The sequence below is a fragment of the Myotis nattereri genome (genome assembly GCF_964212035.1).
Source record: "Myotis nattereri genome assembly, chromosome: 11".
Taxonomy (NCBI): domain Eukaryota; kingdom Metazoa; phylum Chordata; class Mammalia; order Chiroptera; family Vespertilionidae; genus Myotis; species Myotis nattereri.
This window is the reverse complement of record NC_138086.1, coordinates 73,583,391-73,597,542: the sequence shown is the minus strand read 5'-3', so window position 1 is coordinate 73,597,542 and position 14,152 is coordinate 73,583,391. Positions and strand designations below refer to the sequence as shown.

Below are 14,152 nucleotides of genomic sequence, written 5' to 3'. Positions count from 1 at the left end.
GACATAAAGATTAATGTAACAGTATAGAGAGCCCAGCCATGCTTCTACGGTCAACTAATATATGAGAAAGGAAGCAAGGATATATAATGGAGTAAAGATAGTGCATTCAATAATTGGTGTTGGGAAAATGACAAACACATGGAAAAAAACAGCAACTAGACCACTTTCTTAAACCATAAACAAAAGTAAACTCACAATGGGTTAAACACTTAAATATAAAACCTGAAATCATGACATTCTTAGAAGAAAAATAATAGGCATTAAACTCTTTGACATCGGCCCTAGCAATATTCTGGGGACTATGACTGCTCAAGCAAGAGAAACAAAATAAAAAATTGGACTGTATCAAACTAAAATTTTTATCACAGTGTAGAAAAACCATCAACAAAACAAAAACTTACTGAATGGGAGAAGATATTGACCAGTGATGCATTCAATAAGAGGTTAATATGCAAAATTCATAAAAAACTCATACAACTTGTCACCAAAAACAACAACAAACAATCCAATTACAAAATGGGCAGAGGACCTGAACAGACATTTCTTCAAAGAGGTCATACAGATGGCCAATACACATAAGAAAAAATGCTCAATGTCACTAATCATCAGAGAAATGCAAATTAAAGCCAGAAGGAAATACAACCTCACACCTGTCAGAATGCCTATCATCTATAAATCAACAAACAACATGTTGTGTAGAAAAGGGAACTTCATGCACTGGTGTTATAGGACTCGAAATTGGTACAGCCACTGTGGAAAACAGTATGGAGGTGGCTCCTCAAGAAACTAAAAATAAAACTACCACACGTCTCAGCAATTCCATTTCTGGGTATTTATCTGAAGAAATCCAAACCACTAATTTGAATAGACCTATGCACCCCAATGTTCACTGCAGCATTATTTACAATATCCAAGATATGGAAGCAACCGAAGTGTCTACTGATAGATGAATAGATACAAGAACACGTGGTACATATATACAGTGGAATATTCCTCAGCTGTAAAAGAGAATGAAAAATTGCCATTTGCAACAACATAACACCCTTCACTTAGATTAATATTCTAAGTGAAGTCAGACAGAGAAAGACAAATACTATATGGTTTCACTTATATGTGAAACCTAAAAAATAAAATAAATGAATAACACAGACACAAACTTTAGATATAAAGAAAAAATTGATGGTCTCTATATCAGAGAGGGGTTTGTGGAATGGGTGAAAAATGTGAAAGGAATTAATAAGTACAAATTGCCAGTTATAAAAATAGTTATGGGGATGTAAAGTACAGCATAGGGAATAGGGAATATTTTAATAACTATGTATGGTGTACTAGATGGCTACTAGATTTATCAGGGTGATCATAAATTATTTAAATGTCTACTCACTATGGTGTACATGTGAAAGTAATATAATATTGTATGTCAGCTATAATTGAAAAATGAATTATAAAAATTTTTAAAAGATGATAATGATTTTAAAAAAGAAAAAGGAAATATTAATTAGGATGCTAGAGCAAGTACTTTGTGGACGAATGTCGTATAAGTCATAATTTTTGAAAAAGGAAACCATTATTCTTACCACTTGACAAAGTGTAGTTTGTACACTTTGATTTTTTTAAAAAAGAAGAGCCCTAGCCGATTTGGCTCAGTGGGTAGAGCATCGGCCTGTGGGCTGAAGGGTCCTGGGTTTGATTCTGATCAATGGCACATGCCTGGATTGCAGGCTCGATCCCCAGTGGAGGGCATGCAGGAGGTGGCTGATCAATGATGCTCTCTCATCATTGATGTTTCTATCTTTCCCTCGCCCTTCCTCTATGAAATCAATAAAAAATAAATTAAAAAAAGAAGAGTAGCTGTTAAAATGAATAGTATGGACAACAGAATTGAACAGGTAAGCTAGTAATTTCATTTAAAGTACTATTTCAATTTTCCCTCTGTTCAAATTTTTTATTATAGTCACTGACAAGTGAGACAACTGATAGATTTAAGATTTTTGTGTGTATGAAAAATATGGTATAGAAGGATGCAATAGAAGAAGACATGGGGTGGTAGAAATCTGCAAGATTTTTTTCAAGAGACCAATTTAAGCAGGTTGAATAACCTCTCTGAGGGTTTGTTTTCTCATCTGTAAAATGGGAATACTACTACCTACCATGCAGGACTTTTATGAGCACTAGGTAAGAAAGAGTAACCACAAAACCCCGCTTCTATTAGAAGAATTGAGGATAAATGCTTAAATTAGGTGACCAACTCTTAACTTATTTAGACTTGATAATAGTCTTCCAGGGAAAGAATCTGGATCGATAAAGTCTGTATATTATATGCACACAAATCTGATAACCTGTCTAGCAAATACATTTTAGGCATACAGCCTTTACCTGTTTAATGGTGAATGTAGTACCATGCCAAATACACAATAAAGAACCTTTTAACTGAAGTTATTATAGGACACCTTATGTATATAACCTCAAGTCTCAATGAGGTACTATATTCACCAGTTCTATTAATTCAAGGTGAGAATTGCCATTAAAACACTAAAAATAAAGGCCCAAGTTAGATTGCTTAAGAATAGGTACTGTTTCTAGATCTGTTTTGTTTTTTTAAAGGATAAGGTTTTTATGAACTTTTGCGTTCTTGACTTGGTATATAAATCTGTATATAAATGTTGGTTCTGAATTTAAAAAGGAAAAAAGAAGATTAATAGTGTTCAAAGATTCAAGAATTAATCCAAAACAGCACCAAACTAAGCTAGAGAAACACTCTCTGAAAGTCCAAACTTTGATATCCATTATAAAATTAGCACTTACCTCATCATACATGAACTGCAGAGTCAGAGCGGACTTGCCAACACCACCACTGCCCACCATGATGACTTTGTGTAAGGCCAAAGAATTCTGACCCTTGGGCTTATTTGTGGCCATCTTATATCAGTTTTCACCAAAGGAGTAAGGAGAATCTAAAAAGAATGAGAGAATAAGTAATGCTCAGTATATGCTTCTTCAGAATCCAGTAAAGGAAAGAGGTATGATGTCCTTATGCTTCAAGATACTAGTTTTCATCCTGCAGTGATTTTAAACAGATGGCAAATGAAATGTGCTCATTTAAGGGAAAAACCACTTATCAGAGAACAACACCTTGCCAATAAAACAAGTATATAACTCAAGGGCATTTCTCTTATAATAGTTTTCAGTAATGAGCTGTGACCAAAAGTGAAAACATCCCAGTGCAACCACACGTTGACGATAATAGAGTTGTATGAGAACATAATCGCATAGATTATGAAAATCGGTTAAATGATCACTTTGTTTTCATATTAACCTCTATTGGCAATAATTGAAGAGATATTTTTCTTAGTTCCAGTAAGAAACTGGACAACAAAAGAAGAATGTCAACTGAAAGGCTTATTTCAGTTTAGAAAAGAAGAAACCACATCCCAGCAATTTGGTGGTAGAATTATGAATAGAATCCAACACCATCTACCCCAACTCCAAAGTATCCTAGCACTGGAATGTTGGGTGGATGGCTAATACACAAATGTTTCAAGTCCTGGATCTTGTGCCCTTCTGTGGAACAAGCATCATTTGTTTACTGCATGCATGTGCTCAGCGTGGAAAGGCCAGGTTCCTTCAGAAGCTGTACTGGTGAGGTAAATTAATGGCACCGAGTTACCTTTGACTATGGTACCAGGTCTTAGAAAAGGAGGCCACTGCCGGGAGCCGGTCCATCCTTGCTGTTTCAAGGGACCTGGCATATATGGCATACTGTTAATATGTTTGCTCACCTTCTAGGCACTATGTGTTTTAACCAAGGTCACCTCTCTGAGAAAGGTTGTTTCCCCAGGTAGGGATTTTCCCCTGAAGTTAGGGAGGGAATAAAACCCCTTAACTAAGTGCCAGGCGGGTAATTAATCACTTTAACTACGAACAATCATGCTTAAATACATAATCTTTACTCCCTGGAATGGAGATAAGAAACGCCCTAACCTTTGGAATAGAGATTGATAGGATTGGAATCAACTGGTATAAATACAGATGTAACAAGACAACAGGACTCAGAACCTAGACACAGAACCTAGAGACAGAAGAACTTCGCTGGAGAGAACATGGCAAAAGATCCTGGACAGAAACTGGCCACAGAACCTAGAGACAGAACCCAGCGAGAGAATCTGGCTGAAGAACCTAGAGACAGAACCTGGCTACAGAACCTGGATAGAACATGGCAAGAGAACCTGACTAGAACCTGGTGACTGAACCTGGCTGGAGAACCTGGCTGGAGAACCTAGCGAGGGAACATGGCTACAGAACCTGGCTGGAGAACCTGGAGAACCTGGCTGGAGAACCTAGCAAGAGAACATGGACACAGAACCTGGCTGGAGATCCTAACCAGAACTTAGCTGGAGATCCTGGCTAGGCTGCTGATCAACTGAACGCTGTCTCCGTGTCATTCCTTCTTCGCCGACTCCATCCACACCTTTGAGGACCCCTGGCCCTGTTGGGGTTGGACCCCAACAGGCCACGAGGTCACAACAAACACTGACTCTATGTGGAGGTCCAAGCAAGAAGAGTTTATCTTATTAGGAGATCCGGGGACTTACCTTTCATTCTCAGCATCTCTTTCACTTATTTTGGCCACAGATACAGCTTTCCCAAGTTGCCACTCACAGGACCACACCCATCCTGCCTACTTCCCTATATTGTGCTAATTTCTCCCAGCTCAGCTGCATCAGACACACACTGGTCTCCTTCAGTTCTTCATATGCTCTTCTCCACCTCTTAGCCTTTGCTATACAGTTTCTTCCATTTGGCACATTCTTATTCTAGCTGGCAAACTCCTCTCAGTTTTAGGATTTCAGCCTTACCTGAAAATCTCAGTCTAAATTAGGTTCTCCCCTGTCCTTTGCTCTCTTTCCTTATAGCATCTGATATTTTTCCTTCACAACCATTATCAAGTTGAAATTGAGTGTGTTCGCCGTTTAATAGGGGTCTTCCCCAATATACCAGAAGTAACTGGAGTACAGGGGCCATGTTTATTTGGTTTACTTCACACGTACTGTAACTAACATGCCTTGGCAAAATCAGCCATTCAGTTCATATGTGTTGAACAAATGAACAAATAAACAAATGTCAGAAGTCTGACTTAAACTTGGGACGTGCTTTAGACCAGTGGTCACCAACCTTTTGGACCTCACGGACCACCATTGGTCCGCGGACCCCTGGTTGGCAACTGCTGCTTTACACTGTACTGGTAAAAGCAGCCATTGCTATGAGAGACTCAATCACAAGTCTGTGCAAGGACACTCTGCTTGGAGTCTGTGCCTCACATGCTATCTACACAGGGCACTCAAGACTAATTCAGGCTGCACCCAGATATCATTTCCACATGACTATTTGCCCAATACAGAAACGTATTAATAGACCCCCCCCCTCCACTGAGCTAAACTGCTTAGGGCAAAATACATGTAACTTTCAAAATTGAGCTATCAAAAAAAGAAAGGAAGAAATAGACCCCCCATACACTTGCTGGATAGCAAGTTTAACAACATGATATGCTAACACCTTTTTTAAAAAATATATATATTTTATTGATTTTTCACAAATAGGAAGGGAGTGGGATAGAGAGTTAGAAACATCGATGAGAGAGAAACATCGATCAGCTGCCTCCCGCACACCTCCAACTGGGGATGTGCCCTCAACCAAGGCACATGCCCCTGATTGGAATCGAACCTGGGACCCTTCAGTCCGCAGGCCAACGCTCTATCCACTGAGCCAAACCGGTCGGGGCGTTAACACCTTTTGAGACTGCTTTGAATCTAATTGAAGCATAAATTAGATCATACTGTAAGATGCAAATTTTCATCTTATTCTTATCATTACATCATAACTAGAGGCCTGGTGCACAGATTCGTGCACCAGTGGGGTACCTCGGCCTGCCCTGCGGGGATCAGGCTGAAACTGGCTCTCCGACCTCCCTCGAGGGGTCCCGGATTGTGAGAGGGCACTTTGCACAGTTGCTGTTGCTCAGCAGCGCCTGCATTGAGCATCTGCCCCCTGGTGGTCATTGCACGTCATAGCGACCGGCTGCTTGGCCGGTCGCTTAGGTTTTTATGTATATAGATCATTTTAGCAGAAGCAGCTTAAACTGTGAAATGTACGGTAAAGAATCCACACTTGAAGGCTTGAAGTTCAACACAAACAACAGGATTGAGTCCCTCTTTTTCCTGGATACCAAGGACATGATCATTTGATTCTGACTACCACTGCTCAGAAATAGTGAAAACAGGATACACTTCAAATAAGTGTAAACCAAGCCTGAACAAGTTTATAGAGTGTGCTGTTGCTGGTATGGCTAAATAAATCAGGAAATTACTTCTTTCTCACTATTATAATCCTTACTTAGTAGCTGTAATCATTTCATGGCTTCTTAACTATGGTTTTATTTTTAAAACATTAAGTATCACATGAGCTCAGGGTGTTACCATATCAATTAATACTCGAAAATTGTGTGTGTGTGTGTGTGTGTGTGTGTGTGTGTACATTTTTTGTTTTGTTAATCCTTCCTGGAAGATATTTTTTCCATTGATTTTAGAGAGACTGGATGAAAAGGGAGAGAGGGAGCAAGGACAGAGAAAAACATTGATGTGAGAGAGCCCATCAATTGTTTGCTCCCCAACATGCCCCAACCAGGGGAACCTGAAACCCAGGTACATGCCCTTGACCAGAATCGAACCTGTGACCCTTCGGTTCTTGAGCTGATGCTCTAACCATTTAGATACATGGGCCAGAGCTGTGTGCTCATTTTTAAAGCAAAACATTTAGCAATTATACCAACTGGGTTAAAACACTTTTCCTTTCACAACAATTTAAAATATAGTCTGTGACTTAGAAAAGGAAGAGGGTCCCAAAGACATTTTCCCAAAGTGCAATTATCCTATATAATAATCCTATCTAATAAAAGAGAAACATGGTAATTAGCTATACGTCCGCTACTCTTCCCATTGGCTAATCAGGGCGATATGCAAATTAACTGCCAGCCAAGATGGCGGCCAGCAGCCAGGCAGCTTGAAGCTAACATGAGGCTTGCTTGCTTCAGTGACGGAGGAAACCAATGTTCCCCGCCTGCCACTGCCGGCCTCTGAGCTTGCAGTTTGAAACACTGTAACAAATATAGAAGCTAAACAAAACCCCAGAAACCTGCTTTCGGCGAGCCAGGATCTCAGAGCTGGAGTTGATACAGTGTTTCGATTATAGAACCCAAACAAACCAGATACCTGCTTTCAGCAGCAGAGGCCTCAGAGCTGGAGCCAGAGCTAAAGCTGGCCCAGAATAAAAGAAAAAAAAGGAGCAGTTGGGAGCTTCAGTCACCCGCCAGCCTGAAAACAGCCCTCAGCCCCTCACCCAGACTGGCCAGGCACCCCAGTGGGGACCCCCCACCCTGAAGGGTGTGTGACCAGCTGCAAACAGCCATCATCCCCTCATCCAGGCTGGCCAGGCATCCCAGTGGGGACCCCCACCTTGATCCAGGACACCCTTCAGGGCAAACCAGCCAGCCCCCACCCATGCACCAGGCCTCTATCCTATATAGTAAAAGGGTAATATGCCTTCCAGCACTGGTATCAGCGGAGCCGAGAGGCCTCCCGGCACCGGGATCAGCGTGAAAGGGGGCAGCGCCCAAACCCCCTGATCGCCCTGCGGCTCTGTGTGTGACAGGGGGCGGGGCCACAACCTCCCTATCCGCCCTGCTCTGTTCGTGACAGGGGAAGGCACCCCAACCCCTTGATCAGCCCTGCTCTATGCCTGATAGGGGGGAGCTCCCCAACCCCCTGATCGCCCTGTGCCTCTGTGTGACAGGGTGCGGCGCCCCAAGACCCCCCCCACACCCATGGGCCCTGCTTTGTGTGTGATGGGGTAGAGCCATAACCTCCCCATCGGCCTTGCCCTGAGTGTGACAGTGGCGGTGCCCCAACCCCCTGATCGGCCCTGCTCTGTGGGTGATAGAGGGAGGCGCCCCAACCCCCTGATCCGCCCTGCTCTGTGTGTGACAGGGGGCAGTGCCCCAACTCCCCTATCGGCCCTACTCTGTGAGTGACAGGGGGGAACTCCCCAAGCCCCTGATGGGTCCTGCTCTGTGCGTGACAGGGGGGAGCTCCCCAACCCCCTGACTGACCCTACTCTGTGCGTGACAGGGTATGGAGCCCCAACCCCCCTGATGGGCCCTGCTCTGTGCGTGACAGGGGGCAGCGCCCCAACCCCCGGATTGACCCTGCTCTGTGTGTGACAGGGGGTGGCGCTGCAACCTCCCCATCGACCCTGCCTTGAGTGTGACAGGGGGCGGTGCCCCAACCCCCCAATCGGCCCTACCCTGAGTGTGACTGAGGGTGGCATCGCAACTTCCCAATCCGCCCTGCTCTGTGCATGACAGGGGGTGGCGCCCCAACTCCCCAATCGGCCCTGCTCTGAGCCCGACCAGGGGCTGCACCTAGGGATTGGGCCTGCCCTCTGCCACCCGGGAGCAGGCCTAAGCCAGCAGGTCGTTACCTCCTGAGGGGTCCCAGACTGCGAGAGGGCACAGGCCGGGCTGAGGGACCCCTCCCTCCCCCCGAGTGCACAAATTTTTGTGCACCGGGCCTCTAGTCCTATATAATAAAAGGGTAATATGCAATTTATCTCCTCGACTGAAAGTTCGACCAGAGTTCAACCAGGGGGCAGGGCTAGCCTCGCCAACCACCTGGGGTCCCTCCCCCGGCCACCCCCATGCCTGACTGGCACCCCCCACCCCGATCGGGGATTGGGCAAGCCCACCAATTGCCCACGGCCCTTCCCCCTGGCTGGCCCAGCCCCATCGGCCCTGATCAGGGCAGACCGGCCAGACCCCACCCATGCATGAATTCATGCACTGGGCCTCTAGTTCCCTACTAATTATGTGCTGTACATCCCATATTTCAGCTGTAAAAAAGAAGGAATTTTTACCCTTTGCAACAGCATGGATAGACCTGTAAGTACAGTGGGGCCTTGACTTACGAGTTTAATTCGTTCTGTGACGAATTAAAGTAATTTGAGCTCTTAACTCAAATTACTCGTATGTCAAATCATAAAGTGAACGAGTGAGACACGTGATGCTGGGCTGATGTTGTGGCATTCACTGTGACATTCACTGCGCCAACTAGCGGCGGGGTATCTGAAGCTGGCTTATAACCCGAATTTTAGCTCACAACTCAAAGCAAAAAATTGCAGAGAGACGGCTCGTATCTCGAAAAACTCGTTAGTCAGGACACTCGTAAATCAAGGCCCCACTGTATTATGCTAAGTGAAATAACCCAGTCAGAGAAAGGCAAATGATCTCAGCAGTATGTGGAATCTAATGAACAAAATAAACTGATGAAAAAAATGGAACCAGAAGCATGGATACAAGAAACAGATTGGGGTGTGCTGGATTTGTGTGTGTGTATCTAGATAACGAAGTTCAAGGGATTGGCTAAAGAACATATATGCATATCCCATGGACAAGGACAATAGTGTGGTGAAGAAACGCCAAGGTAAAGGGAGGCTGGGGTAGGTGGAGGTGGGCAAGGTGGGAAGAAATAGGGGAAGTTGCAATGTCAACATTAAAATTTTTTAATTAAAAAAATTCTTTAGCCCTAGTTGGTTTGGCTCAGTGGAGAGAGCATCTGCCTGCAGACTGAAGGGCACGTACCTCGGTTGCCGGCTCGTCCCTGGCCCGGGTCCTTATCAGGGCATGTGCAGAGGCAACCAATCGATGTGTTTCTCTCACATCAATATTCCTGTCTTTCCTTCTCTTTTCGACTCTCTCTAAAAAATCAGTGAGAAAACATCCTCGAATGAGGATTAAAAGAAATAATAATAAAACCTCTTTAAGTAAAGTTAATCAGCCCAGCTGGTGTGGCTCAGTGGTTGAGGGTTGACTAATGAACCAAGAAGTCACCAGTCAGGGCACATACCTGGGTTGTGGGCTCGATGCCCAGTAAGGGGCCTGCTGGAGGCAGCCAAATGAAATTTTAGAGATAGTCTCTGAACTCTTCTGAAACTGATAAATGCCTACAACACTCCACTTCTCCCTCTTCTATAACTTCTCCACTATATTCTTTGCTCTCTGAGCTTCCTTGTCCAGACTTGCCCTTCCCTTCTTCCTTTGCCTTATATCTCCTCCACTACCACTCCCTACTGGCTTAAGAGAAAATGAGAACAAAAGAATTCTAACAGCTTCCTTTAGAGAAGAAAAGCTGGTCTCAGCCAGAAAGGAACCAGTAATTGTTCCCAATTTTCTCTGGGACCTTGATGGGTTCGCAAAGAAATTCAACTGGTAGGACATATAATCCTGACTATTCTAACCTATTCCAATTAATATACCTACTGGTTTCTGGCAGCAAAAGCAACAGAATCTATATATATAAAAGCCTAAGTGACCGTTATGACGGAACGACCAGTTGCTATGATGTGCACTGACCACCAGGGGGCAGACACTCCACGCAGGAGCTGCCCCCAGCCTGCAGGCCCCATCTGTACAGATGGAAGTAGATTAAGTACAGGTGACCCTTGAACAACACAGTTTTGAAATGCACGGGTCCACCTATACATGGGTTTTTGTCCCTAAATATGTACAATGCTGTACATTTTTTTCCTTATGACTTTTTAAAAAAATACATTTTATTGATTTTTCACAGAGAGGAAGGGAGAAGGACAGAGAGTCAGAAACATCGATCAGCTGCCTCCCGCACACTCCCCACTGGGGATGTGCCCGCAACCAAGGCACACGCTCCTGACCAGAACCGAACCTGGGACCTTTGCGTCCGCAGGCCGACGCTCCATCCACTGAGCCAAACCGGCCAGGGCTCCTTATGACTTTCTTAATAACATTTTCTTTTCTCTAGCTTACTTCATTGTAAGAATATATATTATTTGTATATAACATACAAAATACGTTAACTGTTTATGTTATCGATAAGGCTTCCAGTCAACAGTAGGCTTTTAGTAGTTAAGTCTGGGGTGAGTTAAAACTTATACACAGATTTTCAAATGCACAGATGTCCACACTCATAACCCCGACATTGTCCAAGGGTCAACTGTGGTTGCTTGGGGCTATAGGGGTGATGGAATCAAGAGTGATGACTTAATGAGCATGGGGTTTCTTTTATGGGGTAATGAAAATGTTCTTGAATTTGATAGTGGTGATGATTGCACACTATATCTACTAGATGGCATACTTTAAGAGTAAATTTTATGATATGTGAATTATATCTTAGTAAACTTGTTATTTTAAAAAATCAGTCTCCCACATCCCCAAAATAAGCAAAGGTCATAAAAAGGCATTTCACAGAATAAAAAATATAAATAACCACTGAATGTACAAAAGTTCAAACAGTTGTAACCAAATATATAATCTTCAAAACAAAATAAAACATAAAGACAGGAATAGTTTTTATAATCTGATCAAAGTTTTATTTTATTTTTTTTAATATATTTTATTGATTTTTTACAGAGAGGAAGGGAGAGGGATAAAGAATTAGAAACACTGATGAGAGAGAAACATGGATCAGCTGCCTCCTACACACCCCCTACTGGGGATGTGCCCGCAATCAAGGTACATGCCCTTGACCCGAATTGAACCTGGGACCCTTCAGTCTGCAGGCTGATGCTCTATCCACTGAGCCAAACCGGTTAGAGCAAGTTTTATTTTATTGTGAAGGACCAAGACAACTACTAAAAACCCCAAGCACTACCTGGCTTGTGTGGCTCAGTGGTTGAGTGTCAACCCATGAACCAGGAGGTCATGGTGTGGTTCCCAGTCAGGGCACATGCCCGGGTTGCGGGCTCAATCCCCAGTGGGGGGCATGCAGGAGGCAGCTGATCAATGATTCTCTCTCATCATTGATGTTCTGATCTCTCTCCTTCTCCCTTCCTCCCTCTGAAATCAATAAAAACATATAACACACACACACACACACACACACACAAACAAACAAAACCCCAAGTACCAAGTAAGATTAAATGAAGCAACAGACTCAGAGAGAATTATCTTAGTTGTAGTGTTTAGTCACATGAAATAGGAAGACCCTGGTGATTAATAGGGTGTTGGGAAAGTTACTAATAATCCAAAAATTAAGAGAGCAGGGTTGGTGTCCCAGAAACCTAAGTCCTCAGGGCACAGGGATTTTGTCACCGACAAAATGTCTCAGGCAGAAATAAGAGGGGAAACAGACTGTCCTCAGACTAAAAAGGAGTGTGGGGAGGGGCAAATAGAGGGAATGGAAAAGATTAGCCTCCTGACCAAGCCCTGCCATCAGGATGGCAGCATATACTAGAGCAGTGGTTCTCAACCTTGGCTGCACATTAGAATCAGCTGGGAATCTTTTTAAAATCCTGATTTCTGGGCCTCATCCTCTGGAAATTCTGTTTCTTTGTTACTAATGATGAGGCCCAGAAATCAGGATTTTAAAAAGATTCCCAGCTGATTCTAATGTGCAGCCAAGGTTGAGAACCACTGTACTAGAGGGTGAGACACCCCCTAACCTCCAACCCAAGGCTGAATGGCATGCCAGTTAGGCAGCAAGACCTGGAGAGTAAAAGGCAACATGGGTGCCAGGAAAAGTAGGGATGGACAATCAGCCCTGGACAAAGAGTACTCACCAAGTAAGTGAGAGCTCCTAAACCTAGGGACAAGAAGAGATTATTTAGTAAACACCCAGCTACCATCACTCTTGGGTCAGCAAAGATGAACTGAGAATTGTAGAAACTTCTAGAGAGAAGTATCTCAGCATAAGGGACAAGAAATTAACAAATATCCTACCACCAACACTCCTGGGAAAGGAAATACTTCGGACGGCAGAGATAAATAATGGCATGTGAACCGAGAGTGCACACATGCACCCAAATAAACTTGAATAAGAATCTACAGAAAACATCCTACTTGAGCTTTCTGGATGAATTAGATGGCAGTGAAATAAAAACACCCCACCCAAGCTGGGAGACTGAGCACGGGTGTTGCCTATAATTGCCTGTGGGTGGAATATGTGCAGGATGCTGGGCCAACACCCGACTCTACACCAACACATCACTTCCAGCCAGAGAACCAGGTCTTCATAAATGAGTTCTGGAGAATGAATAGCCTCAAAGTCAGATGATCCAGGCTCCACAAGTGTATCTGGAACTGTCCCACAGCTGTGTACTCTAGGCCATCCCAATGGATAAACTAGTCTACAAACTTGCCTTGCCAAATAACCTATAGACCCAAGCCAAAACCACATCAATATGACATTAACCCAATTCATCTGCAAAACACAGAAACCACTTAAGACTATGAAAACCTAGAAGGCAATCCTTAGATTTTCATCGACCTATAGCAGCATTAGCCTAGAAGTCACTGTGACATCGTGACTGGTTGAGTGAAGACTACAATGAAGTTTGGATGAATTGTGTGGAGAAGCAGGAACAAAACTCAGGGCTAGTTGTATGAACCGGGTACCATGGAACATTTCTAGCACTGCTTATCATTGTACTTGGTGCTGCTGCCACCAAGAAAGCCCTGCCTCTTACTGCATTCATCTCCATTAAAGACATCTTAGAGATAGCGAAGGACTACAGTCTTTGACAGGCATATCCATAGCTCAATTAACATACAAATGTACATCTTTGTATATCCAGAGAAGATAATACAATAAAGCTCTCAACATATTTACTAAAGACACTGTAATACTGCTACTTCACCTTGTTCTGGAGATGTTAATCAATGCAATTAGATAAGATAAATAATGAGAGGCATAAACATTGGAAAAGAAAGGGATACAATTTCTATATACAGGTGACAGGATAGTATATCTAAGAGAAGCAATGATTAAAGTAACTCAAACAATAAGGATTCAGCAAGGCAGCAGGAAATATCCAGAAATTAGCAATACTCATATACATGAAGAATAACCAGTTAGAAGATAGAATGGACAAGAAAACCCTATAATAGCAACAAAAAATAAAATACTTATGAATAAACTGAAATGTTAAAAACTTATGTGAAGAAAACTATACACTAGGGGTTCTCAACCTTCCTGATGCTGCGAACCTTTAATACAGTTCCTCATGTTGTGGTGACCCCCAACCATAAAATTATTTTCATTGCTACTTCATAACTGTAATTTTGCTACTGTTA

The 14,152-nt window shown here is 43.2% G+C and overlaps 1 protein-coding gene across 1 annotated transcript in view; it reads right to left on the bottom strand.

Moving 5' to 3' along the window:
- RALA (RAS like proto-oncogene A) overlaps positions 1–14,152 on the bottom strand; it is a 41,566-nt gene that overhangs the window by 18,904 nt on the left and 8,510 nt on the right. The window contains exon 2 of the mRNA XM_081101830.1: positions 2,806–2,954. Coding sequence (XP_080957956.1) covers positions 2,806–2,919 — 114 coding nt within the window. The 5' untranslated portion in view covers positions 2,920–2,954. The remainder of the gene's footprint in view (positions 1–2,805; positions 2,955–14,152) is intronic.